Source organism: Macrobrachium rosenbergii, chromosome 21, assembly GCF_040412425.1.
Source record: "Macrobrachium rosenbergii isolate ZJJX-2024 chromosome 21, ASM4041242v1, whole genome shotgun sequence".
NCBI lineage: Eukaryota > Metazoa > Arthropoda > Malacostraca > Decapoda > Palaemonidae > Macrobrachium > Macrobrachium rosenbergii.
The window spans coordinates 16309890-16336761 of NC_089761.1; the positions used below are offsets into that span (position 1 = coordinate 16309890).

The following is a 26872-nucleotide window of genomic DNA, read 5'->3' on the forward strand; positions in this document are numbered from 1 at the left end:
CTGAGAAAAGTGTCTGGTCCCACGTCCATTCCTTGAACTCAAGCGCCCTCTATTCCTCCGTGAATTTAAGTGCTTTCCTACACAATAGTGGAAGATACAAAGAGGACGGCTTCTTAACTATAACTTAAACATTCTGGTAAGGTCCCTCTGAAGTGCACATAATCGACAGCCTTAACTCCTCCTTATCGAAAAGCTCCTGCTCCTCTCCAAGTAATCTCAAGAAAGGGGCATTACTGATAAGTCTACGAGGAGCGTTTTCTTAAAAGTGACTGCTATGCATAAAATTGCACAGCTATACCTTTAAATAGATTTGCATAGACTTCAAGGCTCATATGCTATTCATTTCGTGTAAATATGACAAGTACGGGTTAACATTTCTTTTTATTTGTTTTGTTTCTTTTTTATTTTCTATTTACTGAAGAGTTCAAACGAATATTTTCACATTAGCAAAATTCGGTTTTCCTTCTCCGACCTCTCAAAAATACTCCTTTTTCCCAAGGAAGGCAAATTTCTGGTTTCCCAAAGTACCGTTAATTTTTTTTTTTTTTTTTGTTTATTCTTGTGGACTAGTTAAAAAGCAATGAACTCGCCAAGCAAGTTTGCATATAGGGGAATGCACGCGTGCCACAATAAACACGATAAGAAAGACTGCATTTGCATTTAATACCTAATTCGATTACAACAACAGATCAATTATAATGACTAGAATAGTTACAAAAGGGAAATGCGTTAGAGTGCATCCTGAAGAAGGGGAACTGAAACCACTTGCAAATAACCCCAAGTCTAAGAGCATTGGTGATACAATTACCCACCATCCCCCGCCCCTACCCACATCCGGTGGAGGGTAACTAAATGTGTCACCTGAGATGACCTGTCAACCTCGAATAACTTCATAAACACTCCAATTATCCGATAAAGACACTAGCGTCAAAAGCAATCCAATTAACCGATCAAGACACGACTGAAAGGAGGATTTGTTGAGCGCTCTGTCCACACTAAGTATTTTCGTCTTCTAGATAACCTGGCCCCGACTGGTGGCAGGTGTGCAGACCTTAACAGAGAACATGACTGGTTGTTTTTGGTGTTTTTTAGCTGATATGTCGATATTATAGTTGACGGAGCTTTACTTTCGTTTACAGCTTAAATTCATAAAAAGCTTATTGACTTTAGTTTATCATGCTGCTAGGTAACGGCATTAAACTTTTTGATTTGTCTTATATCTGACACAGTCGGGAAAATTGCTACACAAAAATAAACAAAAAAACGAGGGTCTTACAACAAGGTACTTGTCAAGTGGCTAAGTGGTTTTGGCCCCCAAGTGCTTTTACACATAAGCATAAAATGCTTTGACCAAAACAGGATTTAATTGACGAAAATATGCGTTGGTAATTCATTCCTGTCTTAAGAACGAAAAAATTTCAGTTGTCATTCGATCCAGTAAGTTCATCAGTATAATGATTAACTATTCATTTTATGATAAGAGTCTAACATAAGACTCTAAATGGGTTCATACAGTGAATCCTATTTTCAGTCGGTTATAGTTTATGGAGCAGTTAGTTTACCAATGATGACGTTAAAGATAATGGAATCTAAACGTATTAACGGAAATGATAATAGCCTAGGCTATACGTACGTATAAATACGTACTTAGATTCGCACATACCAAGTGCAATGAGAACAAGACAACGGTTTCTCCTTAGCTGGAAAATGGAACAAAAGTGCTGAAATGTAATTAAGTTAAAGTATTCAAGCTTAAGCAAAAATAAAATTCCAAGACAAAATTCCTCAAGCAAGTACAAGGACCAGATAGACTTCACCATGCCACAGCTGCCGCCAGCATAAAAGTTTCTGATGCAAATCTTGGCTACCCAGGCCATGACCCAGACTATCTGTGCATTGCCAGCTCCGTAAATCTTATAAATAAATAAGGATACACATGCACGTGTATCAATAGAAGGATCCACAGTAATACTCTTGTTTGGCAAGAGGAAATGTATTTGTAGAAATATTTACATTTCGTCTTGCTAAACAAGAGTATTACTGTGATCCTTCTATTGATAACTGTGAAGCACGATACGGTGTTTATAAATATACATACATACATACATATATATATATATATATATATATATATATATATATATATATATATATATATATACACTATATATATATATATATATATATATACATATATTTATATACATATGTATATATATAAATATACATATACATATATATAGTACGTATGTGTGTATATATATATATATATATATATATATATATATATATATATATATATATATATAAATTCAACGGTTCCTCGTGTAAATGAAACAATGATATAAGGAAAAGTCATGGTTTTGACATGCCCTAAGCGCCATCCAAGAGAGAATAGTATGAATGTCAGACCTACTTGGATGAGAACTGAGATGGGAGGCTGAAGATGAGTGGAGATTTGTGAAAGATAAAGTACAGGAAAGATATAAGTGGAGGAATTTTACAGACGTCCTTTGCATCGCAGGTCGTTAAGCTTCTCATGATGACGATATTCAGGAAGTGAGAGCGTGCGCATGTTACAGATAAAAGGTGAATGGTGCAATGTGTGTAAGATGGCTCAATGTGCAGTTGATGAGCCTTCAGTGTGTTGTGTGAAGCAGCTAATTTTCAGAAGTATGAATGTAGCAGTGACCTTTGCGTTATTTTGTTCTCTCGAGACACACACAAACACATGTGTGTGTGTGTATTTCGAGAGAACAAAACAACGCAATGGTCACTACTACATTCATACTTCTGAATCATGGATGAATCTCATGTGGAGAAAAATGTCACAACCTTAGCTGCTTCACACAACACGCTGAAGGCTCATCAGCTGTGTATATATATATATATATATATATATATATATATATATATATATATATATATATATATATATATATATATATATATATATATATACACATATAAATATACACACACACATAAATTACACACACATATATATATATTTAATATATTTAATATATATATATATATATATATTTATATATATATATATATATATATATATATATATATATATATATATATATATATATATATATATATAAATTACACACACACACCCACTTACATGAAACTCGCACAAGGTGGGTCTCGTTGCCGAATCAAGGACCTGCCACAGGACATAGCGGTTGAGTGCAATGCTCCCTATATTTCTGTAAGCGCGCGGCAAGAGGTTAATTTGGAGTGGTTGCGTATAATAAAGAATCATAATTTCTTCATGAATTATATTGCCTTTGCAATGCTTATGGAGTTCCTCTTCCTTATGGACCGTTGCTTTGTATTTATGCAAAGCGTATATTCAGTCCAACTATACGCAATGATTATGATTTATTTTTTCGACGCTCAAGATATTTTTGCGACATTTCTATAAGTGATTACCCGGGTGTATTCTTCTTTTCTCATTATGAGTGTCTCATTCCTTTGAGGTGTCAACGTTGATTGAGTTTCCTTAAACACTGAGGCAAACAAACATTTCAATTTCTCTTTCAAATATTTGACCTATAATACCGCCGTGAAAGTGAATCAGTTTGGCTAAAGTATGAATTGAATATTGAAATTTTTTAAAATTTCATCTGTATAAATGATAACTATACAAGCCATCATCATCCCAACATTCATAAGTAGCAGCTAAATGAAAACTGTTTCTTCAACCGACACAGCTAGAGCCTAGAACTCCCTCCATTAATTTAAATCACCTCGTCCAAAAAAAAGTTAAGAATTTAATTGGTAACATCAATCAGCCACAGTTATGTATGACAAACGTACACGAATTTAAACTTAGCTATGCATCGGACCCGTCAACTCAGTTATGGTATCCAAGGTATGTTTCCTCATTACCCTCTCTGAACCAGCAAGCCATTCGTTTAAGAAAAATGACTTCACCACCGAGTTTCCCTATTGTTTTATACAATTTTCACTTCCTGAGACACCCGTCTTAACATTTATTCCAGTTTCAATGTCCGACTGTTTGACGTGATCAGCTCATAAGATAATGAACAAACAGATAATAGAATGCAATAAGACTTACATAAAAATACCCTGCTCATAAAAGTGCATAAACGGAGTGCGCATCTAAGATACAACCTTCCCGTTAGGTATAGGACTGCATAAGGTGAGAGACGCTTAGTTAACCGATAAGCGGTAACGAATTCGACAATCACACAGCATTCCCTTCCGTTACTAAGGGACACATTGCGCCTAATTGCCTAAAATTGGGTATGGACGTCAATTACTTTGGGGATAAGATTAACGACCTTACACTAGCGATACACTGGAATGTCGACGGACGCGCAGGCGAGCAAGAGCGCTCGCGCGCGCACACACACACAAACGGTAGTTTGGCTCTCCAAGGTCTGGTCTTAAGTCTTGTCTTGCCCTTAGCGGTATACCTGTCTGAGACCTTTCTTCTGTGATCTGGCGAACCGGAGACATTGCAAATACGACTGCTAATAGGTCCATTCACGTTCCTTTTTATCAGATATTATTTCTCGCCACCACCACCTGCTCCTCCCAACCCCAGTCTCTCTCTCTCTCTCTCTCTCTCTCTCTCTCTCTCTTCTTCTTCTTCTTCTTCTTTTAACGTGCTTTTATTCCCATTTTTGTATGGGGTAAGCACGATGCCTTCTTTTGAAGGACTTTTGATTTGGCTTTGGGGTAGACCTGTGGTCTCGATCGGCTGCCCTGCCTGACATCGCTTAGACACCGGTACGTATGTTTCATGTATCATACCCGACCAACGCCCTTTATAGCTCTATATATATATATATATATATATATATATATATATATATATATATATATATATATATATATATATATATATATATATATATATATAATATATATATTCTTGTTCGTTAGAAATTCTTTTGCATAATAAAAGTCTCGTATTGTATTAGAAAAATTATCTTAATAACAATCTCATCCATCAGCTTCACTGTACAATCCTTATAGTTCATAAATTAAATCTTCCTGGAACACTATCATCATCAAACGCCTGCAGCATCCCAGATCATCACAATTACACAAAGATTTTAAAAGGACGATGAATCATGAAATATTGGTTTGAAATCTATAACTTTGTCAAATGAAAGATTGTTCATTGTAAAATATTTCACGGCTCATTATCCTTTTGAAATCTTTTAAAATCCATTTAAAATCTCTATGGCCAAACATGCACCGATGGGTACGAGAGATAACCTGTCACCTATGATGAAACTGCTAGACATCATGATGGTAATGTGACCTTGATGAGCTCACTGGTGAATGAGCACAAGACATAATGCTTCCCATTTACAGCGATAAATATTACTTTCTTTTACTGCCAAAATAATTGGGTCATTGTGATTGTAATGTCACCTCGCATTACTGAAAACTTTTACGAAAAATAATTTTCCTTTGTTACTGATAATTATTTTCCTCAGTTTTGTCTCTAAAATAGACTGGTTTTACCTATATGAATTAAAAAGCACACAAATTGAAGGACGATCATATTTAAGAAATCCACATACAGTTTCGGAGCTTCACGCTCCTTCCTCAATGTGGAGACATTAAATTAACGCTCCGAAACCGTATATGTGAGTTTCTCAAATATGTGCTCTCAAATTTGTGGGTTTTTTCAAGTTTCAAAGTTCGATACTGATCTGTTACTAACTACAGGAATTCTCCTTACTTCCCCCAATAAGAACTGCCCTTAGTACACCCGTAAGGATAGAGTATTGACGTTTGGGAACGAGACAAAGAATCTCCCATAGCTAATCAGACTATTCGAACACAGGTACAAACCTAGGCCTAAACTCGCTCCGAGTTGACCACATACACCTTGACTCCGTCACCCTGGACAATGCAGCGCGGAGGGTCCTTAAGGAGGAAAATGACCTGCTGACGGCAGCCTGCACCAGGGCAGTCTACGCCTCCTGGAACTACCAGACGAACGTCACAGAGTACAACAGAGAACAGGCGGTGAGTTATTCAGAGCTTCAGATTTTCCCGTTAACAACCTTTACTCCCCTCCTGGATGTTTTTATTTATTTCTTTATTTTTTTCTTTTTTTGGTGTTTTGTTTGTAACGAACGGTCCCGCCCAAAGGCTGGAGTAGAGAGGGGAGGGTGTATAAGGGACATGGCAGAAGGACCTGTTTTGATGCCCACATGAAAGTTAACGGAAACACTTTATGTTGCAGGTTATGTCCAGATTTGCCATATGTAGAGCAACCATTTCCCCGTTTTTCTATTGTTAATTTACACTGTATAACAAATAATAACAGATAAGATTAAAAGCCATTAATTTGCTAAACAAACTTCCAGAAAATAAACGGTCATACAACAAAAAAGAAAGCACTGGCAACTGGAAACATATGACATAAAAATAGAAAATATAAACATATATGTATATGTATATATATAATATATATATATAAATTAGTTAAGAAATATTGAGGCAGTTGAAGCAGTGAAGCATGACGCTTATCAGCAGCTCTTAAACATTAAGTCGTCGATGTTCATTTCTTTCACTTTTTCTGCAAATAATGACGCCACAAGATATCCCTGAGGATTAAGAAAAATATCTAAGCCAATTTACAATCATGAAAAACAATAGTAAAAGGAAATCAACATCAAGTATGTAAATATATATGTGTGTGTGTGTGTGTGTAAGCGTGCGTGTAGAGAGAGAGAGAGAGAGAGAGAGAGAGAGAGAGAGAGAGAGAGAGAGAGAGAAGAATGGCGTGGAATATAAAATTCTGGCTAAAGGCCAAGCTCATGGACTTTTGATGTCATTCAGCGCTGTAAGAGAAATAGAGCAAAAAAGTTTTAAATATGAAGCAAGAGTATAACCTCGCAGTTGCTGTACGAAACAATTGTTAGGAGAAGGTGAAAAGTAAGATGGGAGAAAAAGATATATATATATATATATATGAATGGAAGTATATTAACAGTACTGAATGGGGTTGCAGGTAGGGTGCCGAAGGGACGCTGCAAAGAACCTCAAGCAATGCGTACAGTGCACCGTGTGAGGTGCACTGACGGCAATAACCCCCTATGAGTCCCTAAGGATTAGGAAAAGTATGTAAAGCAGTTTTAATCTTGAAAAAAAAATAGCTAAATGTAGATCAAGATCAAGTATAATATATATACATATATACATATATATATATATATATATATATATATATATATATATATAATCAATGGATGTATATATGTGTGTGTGTGTGTGTATGTTCCATATACACTCTGGAAACGCATTGAGCAATTTCAACCAAACTTGGTATACATATGACTTACCATCTGGGAAAGAATGTTGTGGGAGTAAGATATCACTGGCACCAAAGGGGGAAGGGGGTGAAATGTAAAAATTACAGAAAACGACAAATTTGTGTCTAATCCATAGGTTTCGAGGTTGCTGAGATGACCAGTGACACTCCCAATGCCCTTTAAGTCCAAGTTCAGCCCCAATAGGAAGTGGGGTGGGAAGGGGGTGACATGCAAAAATAATTAAAACAACAGATATTAGTACCCAATCGACAGTTTTCGAGGTCGCTGAGATTAATAGTGACATTCCCGATGCCCTTCAAGTCCAAGTTCATCCCTGATAGGAATGGGCGTGAGAAGGGGATGGGAAGGTGGCGACATGTAAAAATAACCGAAATGACATATATTAGAGTTTAATCCATAGTTTTTGAGGTCCCTGAGAAGAATAGTGACACTCCCGATGCTTTTAAGTCCAAGTTCAGCCCCAATAGGGAGGGAGGTGAGAAGGGGTGGGAAGGGGTGACATGTAAAAATAATAGAAAATGACAGATATTAGTATCTAATCCATAGTTTCCGAGGTCACTGAGATGACCTCCCAATGCCCTTCAAGTCCAGGTTGAGCCCTGATAGGAAGAAGGGGGGAAGGGGTGACATGTAAAGATAACCGAAAACGACAGATGTTAAGTGTCTAATCCACAGTTTTCGAGGTCCATGAGAAGAATAGTGACACTCCTTTAAGTCCAAGTTCAGTCCAGATAGGAAGCGTGGTGGGAAGGGGTGGAAGATGGTGACATGTAAAGATAAGCGAAAACGACAGATATTAGTGTCTACTCCATAGTTTTTGAGGTCCCTGAGATGAATAGTGAAATTCCCGATGCCCTTTAAGTCCAAGTTCAACCCCAGATAGGAGGGGGTGAGAAGGGGTGAAAATAAAAATGTAAAAATGGCAGATATTAGTGTCTAAATAGTTTTGAAATTGTCAAAAATGCCCTTCAAGTCCAAGTTCAAATGTAGGAATGGGGGTGTTGATATATAAATTGTCAAAATGGGGCAATGTAATTGACCTTAACTTAACAGGAAGAGAGAGAGAGAGAGAGAGAGAGAGAGAGAGAGAGAGAGAGAGAGAGAGAGAGAGAGAGAGATTTATCGGTTGTTATTCAGAGACTTACAGGGCAGCGCCGGGTTGGTCAGCTAGTAAGTATGTGTGTATATATATATATATATATATATATATATATATATATATATATATATATATATATATATATATATATATATATATATATATATATATATATATATATACAGTATAGTGAAAGAGAGAGTGGGAAAATTAGTCTGATGGTATCCGCCAACCCAAACCATTCGGGAAATAGCTGAAAAAATAAAAGTATATATGCAAAATTAATTCAACTCGACGGTGCACGATAAGAAAAATAATAATCTGAACACAATCAGACACAAAAGACGCCATATGATAAAAGATAAAAACCACCTACCTAAATAAAAAGGAAATAAACGATTTTTTTTTTTGGCCGGTCCCCTGGAATTCTTTCTTCCCAAGCTGAACGCCGTAGTCTCTCCATATTTGGAGTAATTCTCGAGATATAAATGTCTGTTTATCTCGATACAAGAAGCTGGACAAGAAACATACTAAAGTCCATTTCGACCAGCGTTAGTTAGAGCCCCGTTTGGTACACGTACGAAGCGACAGTAATTGCCGAATAATTTTTTGTTTACCATAAAATAAAAGCGGTTATGTGGCAATCTTTACCAGTTATAAACAAAGGAAAACTTAAGCTTTATGTATGCATAGTTTTCCGGGAATTTTATTCCCAAGTCAGCTGTTTCCTAAATACTACTTGTTGCCACAACAGTTCTTCTTGACTTTTTATATCATTGAATTTTTTATATCACTCATTTATTAATTTTTGAGGTCTTTTTAAATTTATTTCCTGTATTGCAAATAATTCTATCTCTTATACTACTTAACCAGACCTTAGGCTGCAAAAATTAATTTGCTACATGAGTATTTATCAATTTCATTTTCGTTTATCGGTATTCTACCCGCAAAGGTGAAACTATATCTTTCTTTCACATAAGCAACCAAAAGCACTTCAAGAAAACATCCTGCGTGCAGTTAACACGACTTTCCAATAATCCAGAGCACATGCATTACCTACGTGTGCTATGATCCACATCTCTGAGAAAAAAAAAATGTCAGACTTCCTTATATAGACGGAAGGTTCTTGCGATCTTGATCTTTAGTTGTGTGAATTCTGGCAACAATGGTCATCTTTGCCAGAGTCGTGGTCCAACAATCTGCATGATCATTGTGATGATCGACCGACTAAACGTTTTCTTTCATCTCATTTTCTCTTTTAACGAGAACTTTGCACAGCCCAATCTGGCATGCAGGCGGGTGTAAGACAGTGGGATATAAATCTGGTATCCCAGACGGGTGGACTGTTGTCGGACACAAATGCTACCTCTCCCTCCCGAGTGACATGTCCGCAACTGTATTTATAAGCGTAGCAACCGTTGTCGCGTTTATCATTCCTGTAAAGAGCCTGCCGGAGTTCAACTAGTCCTAGCACATGTGGACTGAAGAAACCTGATTCAGTGCTTAATAGTTTGAGTCCCGTTGCTACGTAACCAATTGGTTCTTAGCCACGTAAAATAAATCTAATCCTTCGGGCCAGCCCTAGGAGAGCTGTTAATCAGCTCAGTGGTCTGGTTAAACTCAGATATACTTAACTTTTTAGTTTGAGTCGATTTTATTTTGGTTCATGAAAGTTAGGTCCGACGTCCTGCCAATGTAAGTGCTGAGTTAATTAATTAATACCGTGATGAGAATGGTTTAAAGGTCAAACTTTGGCAAATGAATCGCTAATAATCTATAGAGATAAAAATAGCTGAACATCGCAAACAAACGCTAAAGTTATCTCTTAAAACTTTTATGACGTTATCGACGTAAATATCATTATTTTTTAGTACTACCGAACCTGAAATCTGATGTTGCCTTCTCTCGTCTACGTACTAGGAACAGTCCATCAGTATGTGTTCTTTAGGGTGGAAAAGGGGGTGGGGTGGGGAGGTTAATCACAAAGCTCAGACTGTGTTGTTCCATTACCCTGCAAGTAAGGACTTGTGAGTTTAGATTATCCTCAGACTATACACCCTATAGTCTCGAACATCCACCTCCCCACCCCCCGGGATTTTTATAAGATGACGTAGACCGAGTCAGCTGAAGGGCAGATTCTCTGATATTTTGAGCTTTTTTCAGAGAAGGCCTCCACTTATTTTACCTTTATTTTTCACTGGTTGGGCTACTTCATTTGTCTATGGACCTGAGATATAATCAATACCATGCAAATTCATCGCACACTTGGCTTTCGCATGGCAAGTTCATTCCCTCTGAGTGACAAACACGAAAGCTATACTATGCTGATAAACGCAATTGCAAATATATCCTTCATGAATGACCAAAAGTAATACTGACCGATAACATCTTCACCGTCGAGTATCATCAATGTATTTCCAGCTGGCTTTCACAAGTACGAAATATATCAAGTTAGGAGTTCGCAAAGGTTTCTATTTTCAAAAAAAAAAAAAAAAAAAAAAAAAAATCGCATGGCCATCTCAATGGACATGCAAATTAGTGGATTCCATATTAGGCAGGAATGATCACTGTCTACTGAATTTATACGTACAAGACTATAAGACCATTTAAACATTTCGTCTCCACAATCACGTCTAACACCTCTCTCTCTCTCTCTCTCTCTCTCTCTCTCTCATGGATACAATGAACATACCAAGCAAAGGTAATAAACTACTCTGGTTTACATTGAGAGTCAGGCATGTAAAAGGATTCATTTTAGTATTCTCTGTAAAATGTTTTTTGCCTGAACAGTTTGTCCTTCCTTTAATACATACTGCAGTCACATTCTCTTCGACCACGACACGTGTGTGAGAAACTCTAAGGGAATCTGACGCCGTATTTGGGTTTAATTTCCCAAGTCTCGTAGTTGTTGCAAGACTTCCATTTTTTAATGTTGATAACATGTTAATAGAAAACCTAATTATATCTCAAATATATATGGCTCATGTACCATCTCTTAATCAGAGAAGCAACTCACAATACGTCTACTGTAGAAGTTGTATTTTACTTTTAACAATTTCACATTCCATCATTAATACCCCTGACCTTGATTTACGGCAGCGTTGAAGTTGCTTTCACTCAGTTATTGATTCCAGGAGACCTCAGACGCAGTGAACTCACTCACAGTACTGGAGCATTTAAAAATAACTCTGCATGACCAGCAATAAAAGCTCGATAGTTGTATACATGAGAACTGACTCAAAGGCGTAAGAATGTTCACGAAAAGAAAGGACTCTCGCGATAGTGATAGAGTAATGACAAGACGGAATAGGAAAACGAAAGTATAATTTATATTTTTCATAAGAAAGTCTTGTGGGAAAAAATGTATTTGCCTATAGCATTTTTAATCAGAATGAAATAACAATACGAGAAAGGAAAAAGAAGAACGAAGATAGGGTCCGCATTACATGAATATGATTAATAGAAACAGTGAAATAACAGATACGTTGTCAGTCAATATATATATATATATATATATATATATATATATATATATATATATATATATATATATATACAGTATATATATATATAATATATATATATATATATATATATATGTTCCTCCTAATATGACCTATATATATACAAATGACAACATAAATGACAAGCTCCCAACAGTTACGGATTGGATTGGAATATAAATTTAAATCAAAGGCCAAGCGCTAGCGCCTATGAGATCATCCAAAGCTGAAAACAGTGTTGAAACAATATTGAGGAGAGGGTGAAAAGTAAGATGGAAGAAATAAAGCATGAACGGGGTATAGCTAACTGAATGGGTTGCAGCTAGGGGCCGAGGGGACGCTGCAAAGAACCGTAAGTAATACCTACAGTGCACCGTGTGATGTACACTGATGGTACTACCCCTCTAAGAAGCCCCATCAGTTTTGCCTAGCATACCTGAAAGAAGGGGAGGGGCGGGGTTGCTAAGATCACAAACTACCCATAGAAAGTAAATGTAGAGCAATAAGACGGCATCAACGCAGAGGAAACCCAAGCATTAAGTTTAAAGAGTCAAGCAAAGGAAAAAATATTTGGGACAGATATAGCAAACCGAACTCTTGACATAAACAGCTAAATGCGCCCGTAAGTAACATTCACTGTTCAAATGCTTACTTGTACTATGAATGCACGAGAGGAAACTTTGGAATTAGTTACTAATTATCCAAATTATAGATGCATAACGTGTTACCAGTCATTATAAAAGACGAGTCAGGTAATTCGTCAAATTACATTTCAAACGAATGGTAAAATAATGTCATTCCTAATGCTTTATTATTTCTTAGGCAAAGGGTGAGAAACAATTGGTCATTACAAGCAATAATATTCTGATGAACAAATAAGCTAAATTCAAAACAAAGGCATACTAACAAATGAAACGCACATATTTTGGCTTTTATTTGAGGGGAGGAAAACCAATCATAGGAACAGCCTCACCGGGAGGCAAGAAGCGACCAAGCTGATTTTCACGTTCCCATAAATATCGCAATACCCTTTTTCCTACTGTTTAAGAAACTTTCAGTACGCAGTGAATGTTAGCAGCTCTGTTACTTTTTATCGTTTTTCTGTTAATGGTGATATTTACTAACTCAGCAACTGCTGTGCAGTTTGCCATTCATATATATCATACAAAAACATTTCCCTCTTACGTGATTTATGCAGCAGTCAACGGAATGGCGGAATTTAAAAATATAGTTATCACCCTCCTAAGGACCACGATCTATATTATGCAGAATATTCTCGACTAAACAATGCAAACTGACGGTTTCCAAGATGGGGATTCCGTTGACAAGTCAGACTAAATGTAGGCGTACAGGCCTAACCTAGGGTACTGAAATATTAGATACAATTTGAAGGTCGGCTATCTCGGAAAAGTAGTGTGTTTTCATTAAATATAAAATAAAAATGTAAAAAGAGGGTACTTACATTTCGAAACTACAGCACGGAAAACCTCTGAAAAACATCAGAGCTCATAACGAAAAATTATAAACAACTTTGGCAAGCATTACTGTGAGGTCAAGTTGTTAAGGCACAAATATAAGCAGTCAATGATAAACGAAAAGGGCTATAAAAACAATACAAGCAGGCATTTGGTACGTTAGTCACAGCATTAGCAAAATGCTGTGGGTACACCACGTTAGGCTATGGCTCCTGAGGCAAGAAGGCCCACGACCCGGCGGTCTCTTGAGGCAACAAGGCCCACGACCCGGCTGTCATCCCCTTAGACCTAGCAGGGCTACATGACCATAATTCAAAGAGCGGAAATTTGGAAAGGCAACTTTTTGTTTATATAGCACCCACCAGAAAAAAAAAAGCTACTCGTCTGGTATCAACTTGAAAACATGGGTGACGTCTATTTCACAAAAGAGGCAGCGAGATAGGAAGCAGCGTTGCCATATTCACGCTTCCACACCACCTATCCGCTCCACTGTTCCCCGCCGTCCTCCGCCTCTCTCGCAATACAAAGGGTTCCCGGCACTGTAGAACTTTACCCTGGCTTGCTGTAGATGTTTGACCTCCACTGTTAATTGTGTTTTTCATTTTTATCAAATCACAACACCTGTACATAATGCTGTAAACAATTTCCGTAATTTTTCCTCACCATGAGACGAGGACGCCTCTTCTACAGCCGATCACGAAGCACTTAAAATTTTTCCAAATGGAAATTGTAATTTTCACGTTTCAGCAACTCTGATTGGCTACTTGGTCCTTTCTATTAATGTGATCTTAAGTCTCAAGTAACACCCATCGCAGCGAAAGGAACAAAAGCATCCTGAACTAAAACACCATAATCAAAGTAATTATGATCGGTTTAAAAAAAATATATTTTAGTTTAACCAGACCACTGAGCTGATTAACAGCTCTCCTAGGGCTGGCCCGAAGGATTAGATTTATTTTTACGTGGCTAAGAACCAATTGGTTACCTAGCAACGGGACCTACAGCTTATTGTGGTCTAATAATTCTAACATGGCACTGGGAGAAACTGGTCTAATCGGTCTGTTATTTCTAATATCGTTCATAATAACATAGTCTTGGGATAATCCGTTTCTGCAAGTATGCAAATATACGTACATGAAGCCCTATTGATATAACACACTTGTATATCTGCGCATTTGTAGGCAGACAGACCTGCTGAAAAGTAATTGCCATAATTAAAATACCGAGCAAATTTATAAAATATATATGCACCGGTTTGCCTTTGTAAAACAATAATGATATATATGTTCTGTAAGCATCCATTTTTCATTTAGTCCAGGATTTTTTTTTTTAATACTGGACGTTCCCAAGTTATCCAACATTTTTATTCATAATACAAGCATAATAGTAACGGGCGCGGTTTGTCAGCAACCCCTCACTATTATAGTTGAGCTAACTTACCGATTATGTTTATTGTCTGTCGTTACCCTTCACAAGTTAATGAAACTACAACACATTTCAAGATGAAGATCAATCTATCGATTTTTTAACGATTCTAGACGGAATGTCGCAACTCAGTGTCATTGTCCTCAGGTGAAACAGTAATAAATCATACTTATTGACTAGTCGCCCCATAATTCCAGCTTTCGCCAACAGATGTCTGTAGCGTGTTTAAGCGCTGCGAGAAGGTGTACAATGCCCAGAAAATACGGCCTCGGAATGTCACATAGTGAAGTATTTACTCATATTTTACAAGCTATGATTACAGCAAAAATTTATGATGGGGGGGGGCAAGAATTCACGATATATATACAGAAAATATTAATGTACTGTAGACTTATGTAACTAAACAAACTTCGAAATTTTGTTCGAACACATGCCAAGAGTGTTTAGTACGATCTCTTACATACACAGAACATATTATTTATCCTGACAACTTTAGCACTACTGTAAGCCTCCATTTCCCTATCTTCTATCGGTAATCCTCCTTTCTCAAACTGAGATTAAATCCAGGTGCGTCTAGGAGTTTTCAGTGCTACAACTAACCTAGACGAACAAGAGATAAACGTGTGATACTTACCTTGATAGCTTAGGCCCCAGTTCAAAAGGTCCCCACGTCAATCTGTTGTCAACAAAATCCAGATTTTGCACTAATAACAGATTACTAATTCCGCGAAACACCCTTTCACTCGCTACGGTTATCAATTAGGTAACACTTACACCATTGCATCAGCCGCGATCAAACAACGACTTAGTGAAAACGACTTAGTGAATACCGACTGTTGGGTTGTTTTGCGTAAACTGACTCATTCGATTGAAAATACTGATTGTTCATCACATTTCTCTGTTTTTTGGAAGCCTTATATTTTCAATCATTCGCTTTGATGACCTCAATTGTACCATGAAAAACTTATATGAACCCGTAAATTTGAACTAGCCTAAACTGTACCACGTAAGTATGAGCTGTCCTTCCTCGACCAGCTTGAGCTTCCGCTCCTGCTCCCGGGCTCTGAAGTCTGAAGTGGCTGTTCCTACCACAACTCTCCCTCCCCGCAATGACTGCCCATAACAGCGATTTTCATCATCGTTCAGGCTGTCTCGGGATATTTGGACTACATCCGACGGAATTAATACTATCTAATTTCAGTCTTCCCTGTATATCCTATTACTTTACAATAATACTGGGGAATTACAAAAAAATATTTTTGTGCGAATCACATAATTTGCCCGTTTTCTCAGCACTTATTCTATTTGGCAATATCTCCATTACATTTTGCATTTCTGTCTCTTTTCATCATCAGTATTTGTACTTGGTAACGGCAAGTACACTACGTCATCAGCAACCTTCCATAGCGCTAATAACATTATTAAGATAACATAGTTTATGCAGCTCTAATCTCTTGGGCGGTTTCCCGCCAAAATAAAGTAACAGGTACACGGAAGACGCTACCCGTCAAAAACGCTAGAATTAGAATTATTTTATTTTTTGATAACCGCATTGACCTCGTAATTTTCAATCACCTAGCGTTTTTTGGGATTCACTTTCAACTAAAAGCTATGACAGAATGGGAAACAAATTTGGTAAAACTTTTATTTCCCTGCCTGGATTCAGACGCTCACTAGTATAGTTAGATGCAGTTACCGCAAATTCACCAAGCTACGGAAAAGGATAAAATCAATCCCAACACACAGGTACCGATATCTGTCAACACGGGTATATTACTAAAGCTAAAATAGACCCATACTCATTATAGTAACGTTTTAGTGTTTTTTTTAGTTTTATTTAGCGTTAAACGAAGAAGAAGATGGGCTGATGTAGCTAGATTATTGAATCTAATCTAGATTATTGAATCTAATTTTATTCAAATGCTTCTTTCCATACAGGTCTCTGCTCAGACGGCGTACTCAAGAACGAAGCAACACTCCTGGGAAACAATACGAAGATGGGTAGGCCTGAAGGAATATCTCCTGTCGGGTGACCTCAACAGGCAGTTGGATGTGATGTCAGTTTTGGGTACCACCGCCCTTCCTGCCAACGACCTGGTCGAGGTACATTACAAACAAATTATTGGGTTCTCATAGATGACTGAGAAATATAATTCTCACTTAAATTATAACATAACGAGCTTGTTAGAACGCGCTGGAACGGCGCTGCTGTCTCCCCTACCTTTCCGATCCCCTACCAAACCCGCCCCGAGTGCCGGTTTGCAGGGGATGGGTGGCTGTGTCACGTCTCCCCTTCTGTCGCCCGGGAGAGGACAAACGAGATCCACTCGGATTTTATTATTATAGATATATATATATATATATATATATATATATATATATATATATATATATATATATATATATATATATATATATTGAGTGAGAGAGAGAATTGCAACCGATGTAAATCTTCCTTACAGTACAAGGAGGTGCTCTCGACGATATCGTCCCTGCACAGCAGAGCGACCGTCTGCAGCTACAGAGACGAGAAGAAATGCCAGCTTTCCATGGATAACGGTATGGTGATTTCCGTGTTGCTCTGAATATAAGTAGCCTGTAGGTGGACACGAAAACACAAGAGAAAAAATTAGTAATGTTCTTCAAGATGACGGAGTAAAACGTTGCTCGACGGAGGCCACTAGTAAAAACTATATTTTGCATAATCTTGAGTATCGGTAATAAGTGGTTCGGTTGGTGTGGGGGAGGGATGGGGGTGGGGTTCGGATTGTATGGAGAGGGTGGGGGGTTGAATCTCGGCCCCACACGGCGTTTATGCATGATTCTAAAAATTCGTTCTTTATTTTTCAAAATTTGGATTTGTTTATTTTTAAAGCAAGTTGAAAACAAAACCTGGCGGGTTTCTGGAATAAGTAAGAGCACGTGCTGGCACAAGGCCAGCTTACCATAACATCAACAGGGACTTCTTAATACACCACAAAAGAGGGAGAGAGGATAATGCCGAAAAAAATATATAATGACAGGCATAAGTTCACTTCAAACGAAGTGATTCAACGCTAGTGACTCGTTAATGAAATTCACTTAGAATTCATTTATTATATACCAGTGTAGGTTTATGATACTTATCCTGAGAGTACATGTAAGGACAAGGAACTACTTATATAGGTAATTAAATTAATTTGTGAATCTTTTGCGTGTAAAGCCCAATGTCTTAGGTGGTCAACGGCATTTTTCTAACCTAGGCCTAAGGCCCAGAAGGACATGTAGAATATTACGAGAAATCTCCCTTCGATAATGACAACAGTAATGAGGAGAAAATGTCTAGGGTCAACATTAGTCTAACATCACACAATTTGATGTTTAATTTACTTACCGAAAGAGTAAGTAAAACTATGAAGTTGGTAAGCCACATCTTGAAGGTAGCGAGAAGGAACAGTCTTGGTCTAAGTTTTCCCATATTAGAGAAATACGGAGTCCGTTAAAAGTGAATTTCAGGGGTGCATATACTGTGGCATTGTACTTTCTTGAGGAGTGCATACTTAGAATTACTGTAACTTTATTAAAAAAGAGAAAGAGTTCGTTGATCTGTGAGACAGTCTGATGTAGTCTTACAGGTGATTGCTACTTATTTCAGTTTTTCAGTAAACAGATATCATTTCAGACTTACTTGTTCAGCGGAATTAACCTTTAGTATAATGCAAGACTTTGTGTAAGGAGAGATTAATTTTGATCTTTCCGTTTCAGCTGTAATACGTAGTACGTTTTCGCCAGCAATGTGTTTACTTAGTTAGAAACGTATGAGACTGTAATAAAAAGAAATGCTTTAAACTTCACTGTTTATTGCAACCAATGGAACAAAATTCCCCCTCTTCTTATCACGAAAAATATTACTTCAGAAAATGATAATCTCCTTCAATTATACAGCATTTGAAACCTATTTCTCCAACCCCGTCAGCTCTGAAGGAAGTCATGAGGAGGAGCAGAGACCCTGAGGAACTCTCCTTCACTTGGAGGTCGTGGAGGAACAGCACCGGCAAGGCTCTCAGGAGCCATTTCAAGAAATTCGTCAACCTCTCAAACAAGGCAGCTCGGTACAACGGTAAGTTATTGTTTCTCTGTTTCTTGAACTGCCAGTCTTTTTTTATATTATTTCCGCACCCCTTTTTTTGAACTGTGATTTATGAAGATGGCGTTATCGCACAACGAGAGTAAAACGGCATGGAAAAATTCATATGTATATATGTGTATGTATATATATGTATGTATATATATATAAATATATATGTAAATGTACACACACACACACACACACACACACACACACACACATATATATATATATATATATATATATATATATATATATATATATATATATATATATATATATATATATATATATATATATATATATATATATATATATATATATATATATATATATATATATATATATATATATATATATATATATATATATATAACTATTACGGATAGAATTCAATCTCTTTTGGCTAAGTAGACTACAGAGGTCCATGTCATGTTTGTCTGTCACTTTCAACTCCTTACCAAACTTACATTATAGGGCATGGACCCGTGTTGACATAATGCCGGTTTAATCTAGACCAACCAACCAACCAACCTTGGCCCAAAGTGGCAACAGATAGTTTTTTTTTTCTCTCTCTCTCTCTCTCTCTCTCTCTCTCTCTCTCTCTCTCTCTCTCTCTCTCTCACGAGCAATCCCTTCCTGATGTGACTATTTCCGACGCAGGGTTCCTGAACATGGCTGACATGAACATTATGCCCTACGAGGACATAACTTTCAGGGACGATCTGGCCGAAGCCTGGAAGCAGATCAAGCCCTTGTATGAGCAACTGCACGCCTACACCAGGAGGAAATTGAGACAGGTAGGGGCATTTCTTGGGAAACTCGGACGCCAAGGAGGGAATTAAGATGAATGGACATTACTTGAGGATACTACGGTAAATTAAGGCATTGGCGGAGAGGGGGCGGGGGAAATGAGTTCGTTTAGGAAATTGGCACATCAGGTAAGGAATTAAGATAAATGGACATTATGTAAGGATATAACGTAACTGAAGGAATTGGGGAGGAGGAAAATGAGTTAGCTTGGGAAACTGGGACATCAAGGAAGGAATTAAGATGAATGGTCATTATATACGGATATCAATGTAAATGGAGGCATTGGCAAAGGGGAAAATGAATTAGCTTGGGAAACTGAGACATCAAGTAAGGAATTCAGATGAATGGACATTGTGTAAGGATATAAAAGTAAATGAAGGAATTGGCGAGGAGGAAAATGAGTTAGTTTGGGAAACTGGGATATCAGGTAAGGAATTAAGATGAATGGACATTACGTAAGGATATCAGGGCATTGTCTAGAAGGGAACTGAATTAGTTACGAAGTAGACTAAGACTAAGACAATTGAAGATAATAAGTGGACTAAGATAGACAAAGACCTCGAGTACGTAGGAAATTGGTACAAGTAAGGTTTTCAAGATTAAGGAAATTAAGACAAAAAGATATTCACTCGATAATGACAAGCAAGGGCAATAGGTAATGAAATTGGAATATAAAAGACGTTAAACTAAATTATTAAGAATAAGGAATTTAACAAAGAAAATTAAGATAAAGATACCTTGATAAGACAGTTCGGAGACTAAATAAATTCAAACTAGGGAAGACGTTAAGTAAAGAAATCAAGATAAAGAAAGACACCACGAGGCATAAGCATACTTGAGTAAATTAAGAATTGTAGTTGCATTCAAGTAAGAAAATCCAAATACGGAAAGAATTTCAAACAAAGAAAATCAAGATACATTATGAAGTTCAGATACGGAGAAAAATCGTCTATAATTACACTCAGGTAAGATCAAGGATGATAATGGAATTCAATACCGAAACTCAAGATAATATAATCAAATTCAAGCAAAGAAATACAAGATGCAGTTGACGATAATACTTTTGTGAAAAAATCAAGATAAGTAAGGGCATTTATGTAAGTAAATTAAGAGTCAAATTGATATCTACGTAAGAAAATCAAAAGAATGGCCAAGTTTTCGATTTCCAAAATAATTCTTGCAATTTAATGCAAGGGCTGAGAGTAAATGTGGCAAAAAGGGTACGTAGAGTTTTCCAACTAGAATCTATGGAATTATTCCGGATTAGGGACATCTTCCAGCATGAATGACTTAAAATGTCTCATTCTAAATAAAACAGTCTAAGTAATCAGTTTAATCATCTCAGATATTAGGGATGTCTTTCAGCATGTATAACTCAAGACTTTCCATTGTACATGACATGTTATATGTAATCAGTTCCTGTTATTTTAGATCTACGGATCCGACATAATCAAGGAGAGAGGGCCCATCCCCGCCCATCTGCTGGGGAACATGTGGGCGAAGAAGTGGGAAATTTCAGAGCAATTGATGCCTTATCCATGGAAGTCTCCTGTTGACGTCACTGCAGAGATGGCCAAGCAGGTGAGCTTCTTGTAATAATAATAATAATAATAATAATAAAAGTATGAATGTGCCAGTTGACCGGCGTTTCATTTCTCTGGATCACTCCCTGTTATGGGGAAGAAGTTATTATTGATACACACACACACACACATACACATATATATATATATATATATATATATATATATATATATATATATATATATATATATATATATATATATATATCACAAATTACCACAGGTGAAAAATAAGAGACGGGGTGTAGGTCATGATATATATATTTGTGACTTCTTATACACTGTATCAGTCCTTCGTCAATGGCTTGGAAACAAAGTCGAAACTGGTCAGGAGGTAATGTGTCTCTTATGAATGAATCACTGTACAAAAGTGATAATAATCATATAAATATATATATATACACACACACACACATATATATATATATATATATATATATATATATATATATATATATATATATATATATGTGTGTGTGTGTGTGTGTGTGTGTTTAGGACTGTGAAATACTTTCTGTTAAAATAGAATTCCATCTAACAAAAAAGGAGCCCATAAAAATGCCAAAATGTATAAAGTTAATGCTATTTTTCAGAGAACAACTGTCTCTCTCTTCAGGCAGGTAATGAATGAGATAAGAGTTACAGAAAAGTAGTATTTATACCAAGAGATCTAGAGTTCAGCCGTTACGTCACTCCAGTGGACAATGTCTCCTTAATCTTCTTAATGGCTGCTTGGAGGGAGGTTTTATCTATAATATCTGAGTCCCAAGCTCCTTTTGAGAGGTTCATCGCATTTCTTTGTTTAATCAAAACTGATTCTACCATCTGGTTTTTGAACCGACAATTGCTGCTATAAATTATATGTGACAAATTCCAGTTTATTCCTTGATTATGGTTATTTATGTAGTTAAAAATAGCTGAGCTCTGTTGGCCATACCTAACTGAATGTTTATGGTGTGTTAATCTCTGGGGGAGTGATTTACCTGTAAAACCGATGTAGGATTGGTCACAGGAGCATACAAAATCCCTTGCCTCAACTGTGATGAATCCTACATTGGTTTTACAGGTAAATCACTCCCCAGAGAATACAACATAAACGTTCAGTTAGTTATGGCCAGCAGAGCTCAACTACTTTTAACCACATAAATAACCATAATCACAGAATAAACTGGAATTTGCCACATATAATTTATAGCAGCAATTGTCGGTTCAAAAGCCAGTTGGTAGAATCAGCTTTGATTAAACAAAGAAATACGATGAACCTCTCAAAAGGAGCTTAGGACTCAGATATTATAGATAAAATCTTCCTCCAACCAGCCATTAAGAAGGTTAAGGAGAAATTGTCCACTGGAATGACCTAATGGCTGACCTCTGGATCTCTTGGTATAAATACTGCTTTTCTGTAATTCTTATCTTGTTCATTACCTGTCTGAAGAGATAGACGGTTGTTCTCTGAAATATAGCAGTAACTTAATACAATTTGGTGCTTTTATGGGTTCCTTTTATTAGATATATATATATGTGTGTGTGTATGTATGTATGTATGTACATATACATACATAATATATATATATATACATATATATGCATACATAAAAACACACATATTAACAATCGGCCATTTCCCCAAAAAAGAGGGGCCCAGAGAAAAATAAACCTATAATCACTATATATTATATATATATGCAGAAATCCACATTAGCTGATATACATATATATATATATGCATACATAAAAACACATATAGTCAACAATTCCTGCAACAGCTGAATTGAGGTTGAACCTTTAGAAGATATAAACATGCATAATATGCATACATACATGTACCTTACACAGAAACACACACATTACACACACACACACACACACACTAATATATATATATAGAAAAACACATATATAGTCACTATATAATATATATATATTATATGTGTATGTACATATATACATGTATATTTATATATATATTTATGTACATATGCATACATATATATATAATGTATAAACACACACACACACACACACACACATATATATATATATATATATATATATATATATATATATATATATATATATATATATATATATATATATATTGCACACGCATGCGTTCGTAGACTTAGACCGTGCAAAAAGACGGCTTCAATAACAATGTAAAACCAATATAACCTTCCATTAGGGTTACACACCAAGAAGGATGTTCGAAGTCGCCGAGGAATTCTTCACCTCCCTGAATTTATCCGCGATGCCTCACACCTTCTGGCGGAATTCTATCTTCGAGAAGCCCAAAGACCGAAGGATAATCTGCCAGGCTTCCTCCTGGGATTTCTGTAACGGCTACGATTTCAGGTAAGGATCCTCATGGCCCAAATAATTGAATCGCCCTATTAATGGAAGCATGAAGATGGTTTTCAGTTGTATATGTTTTTGAAGAGAGACCAAATAAAATATTGAAAATTTTTACAATTCAACAGTGATGTGCCTCTCTAGTAAAACCAAATTCTGGTAAATATATTGAGGGGATAAAATTAGTTATGCACCCATTTTTCTATAGCGTAAGACTAAAATCTCAGTGCAATATTGAAATTAATAGTTTTACAGCTACTTCTTGTAAGAAAGAGTTTGAAGACAATAATTTATGAATAAATCGTTTCCTATACAAACTTCCTTGGCAGCAAAAGTCTACGGAAATTTCACGTATTTTTAGCTACGATGCTGGTGTTCACTGATGATAATTAATTATAGATTGCTCTAAGCTAAATTCCTCATAGGAGCGGACGAAATAACCACGCATACTTGGCATTGTTAATATTAAGTGTTCCGTTTCATAATTCAGAATCAAGCAATGTACCAAACTATCAATGGAGGGCCTGATCGACGCCCACCACGAAATGGGTCATATTCAGTACTTCTGGCACTACAAAGGCCAACCTTACGTCTTCCGAGGAGGAGCTAATCCAGGTGAGGATATTCATCTTCCTGAATGTATGTCTTTATAATTGCTTGGTAAGGCTACCTACCCTACTTCATTGACAGTAAACGTTCGTGTTTGCCATGTTGTCATAATAATTTGTTATTTTATGATTCGTAATACTACTATTTTACTCGAGAAGTGCCCTGTTGCTCTTGCCTAAATAAGGCAAGCATATATACACACATTATATATATATATATATATATATATATATATATATATATATATATATATATATATATATATATGTATATATAAGATATAATAGATATATATATATATATGTGTGTGTGTGTGCACAATCGTATATTTTTATCCTCCCCGAGTAAGGATTCTTATTTTACCCTTGACAGTCCATGCAAGGACAAATTCATGTAAATTCATTTAAAAGGTGTCACTTAATACACCCAAATCTTGCAGGATTCCACGAGGCCCTCGGAGGGGCAATCGCTCTGAGTGTCTCTACGCCGAAGCACCTGAACAAAATTGGTCTCCTGAAATACAATTTCAACAATTACCCTGTCGACATAAACAACCAGATGGAAAGGGCGTTAGAGGAACTCGCTTTCTTGCCCTTTGCGTACGCGGTGGATATGTGGCGTTGGAAGGTTCTCGACGGTAGCCTTAAGGAGAAAGACTGGAACTGCGGTTGGTGGGATCTCAGGTCAGGCATTCTCAATCATATTACAGTTACAGGTTACCGGCGTTTCTACTTTATTGTGCTTTATCGTTGCCTAGAGATTGTGCAGTTCAAACTTTCCGGTTTATCCGTGTTCTTGAGACTGCAAATGCCTCATGTACTTGCTAGGCTGCAATGAACTCATCATATCTCTCACAAGTGAAATTTAGGAACTGAATTTTGGTCTCTGCCACTATTCATAACTATATATTTCAATATAAGCCACAGTAAGTGTTTGAAATACATTGTCACCTTGCGGTTCAGAGTTTAGAAGTTGCACATCCTGACATCATCCAGTTATGTCACCCCCCAAGAATTTATTAACATGCCTCTTGGTCAGTCTGCTTTTAATTTTTTCTTTCCGCCAACACAGGTACGAGTTACAAGGTTTGAAGCCTCCTGCAGTACGTACCGAGGACGACTTTGATCCAGGAGCCAAGTTCAATATTGCAATTAATTCACCCTATGATAAGTAAGTGGTATTATTTTTGTTTTACCTGATAAATTGGTGAACTTTGGTGCTTCATGTCAAGAAGCAGAATGTTTTAATAATCAAGTCTTATTTCTGCGGTCAATAACCTTAACACTCATCATGATCGTGATATGTTATTATTATTATCATTATTATTATTATTATTATTATTATTATTATTATTATTCAGAAGATAAACTCTGTTCACATGGAAGAAGCCTACAGGGGCCATTGACTTGGAATTCAAGTTTCCAAAGAACATGGTGTTCATTTGAAAAAAAAAATGACCGAAGATAACAGGAAATACTTAATGAGGGAGAAAAGGCCCTTTTCCCCTTTTCATTACTTTTGTCATCACGTTACCATTGTAACGGGTCATGGGCTATGTTGACTATTCAACAGAAGAAATTAAGATTTTCTTATTCTCAAGGCTTTTCCATTGACTTGTTCATTTCCAATAAGTGTTGGTTTATCAAACAAGTAAAAAATGCGCCGAAGTTTCTTCGGCGCAATCGAGTTTTCTGTACAGCGTATAATCAAGGCCACCGAAAATAGATCTATCTTTCGGTGGTCTCTGTATAATGCTATATGAGCCGCGACCCATAATCTGACCACGGCCCGGTGGTGGTCTGTCCTATATCATTGCCAGATGGACGATTATGGCTAATTTTAACCTTAAATAAAATAAAAACTACTGAGGCTAGAGGGCTGCAATTTGGTATGTTTGATGATTGGAGGGTGGATGATCAACATACCAATTTCCAGCCTTCTAGCCTCAGTAGTTTTTAAGATCTGAGGGCGGACAGAAAAAGTGAGTACAGAAGAAGTACGCACTGACAGACAAAGCCGGCACAATTTTTTAGTTTTCTTTTACAGAAAACTAAAAAATCATTCACAAGGTAATTAGTGTCTGTTGAGTTCACACACCTTCAGTTTTGAACATTTACATCGAAATCCAATTGTTAATCTATATTAAATGCCTCCAACGTTACAGCAAACAGAAACGAACACAAACATAAATTTAGACAAGAGGTCAAGTTTTCCATAATAGAATGTGATGCTTTTTTAAGATACCAATGAAAATCTCTGTGATGAATTTTTATTCGGGCACTATCAGACAGTTCTTTTTCTGTTATACTTTATTCTTTTCAGGCATTTTGTTGGTACCATTATGCAGTACCAGATGCACCAGGCGTTGTGTCAGAAGGCAGGGGAGTACGACCCTCTGGTGCCGTCCAAACCTCTCCACAAATGTGACATTTATCAGTCTGCAGAGGCTGGTGCTCTTCTCTGGTAAATATGAGAGAGAGAGAGAGAGAGAGAGAGAGAGAGAGAGAGAGAGAGAGAGAGAGAGAGAGAGAGAGAGAGAGAGAGAGTTGAAGTAAGTTTACAAGT

The 26872-nt window shown here is 36.7% G+C and overlaps 1 protein-coding gene across 1 annotated transcript in view; it reads left to right on the plus strand.

Moving 5' to 3' along the window:
- Positions 1-26872, plus strand: part of LOC136849394 (angiotensin-converting enzyme-like) — an 82368-nt gene that overhangs the window by 51571 nt on the left and 3925 nt on the right. Inside the window, exons 13-23 of the mRNA XM_067122746.1 lie at positions 5846-6030; positions 16784-16948; positions 17308-17404; positions 18801-18944; positions 19617-19753; positions 21198-21347; positions 23532-23701; positions 24189-24313; positions 24747-24990; positions 25379-25477; positions 26630-26770. Coding sequence (XP_066978847.1) covers positions 5846-6030; positions 16784-16948; positions 17308-17404; positions 18801-18944; positions 19617-19753; positions 21198-21347; positions 23532-23701; positions 24189-24313; positions 24747-24990; positions 25379-25477; positions 26630-26770 — 1657 coding nt within the window. The remainder of the gene's footprint in view (positions 1-5845; positions 6031-16783; positions 16949-17307; positions 17405-18800; positions 18945-19616; positions 19754-21197; positions 21348-23531; positions 23702-24188; positions 24314-24746; positions 24991-25378; positions 25478-26629; positions 26771-26872) is intronic.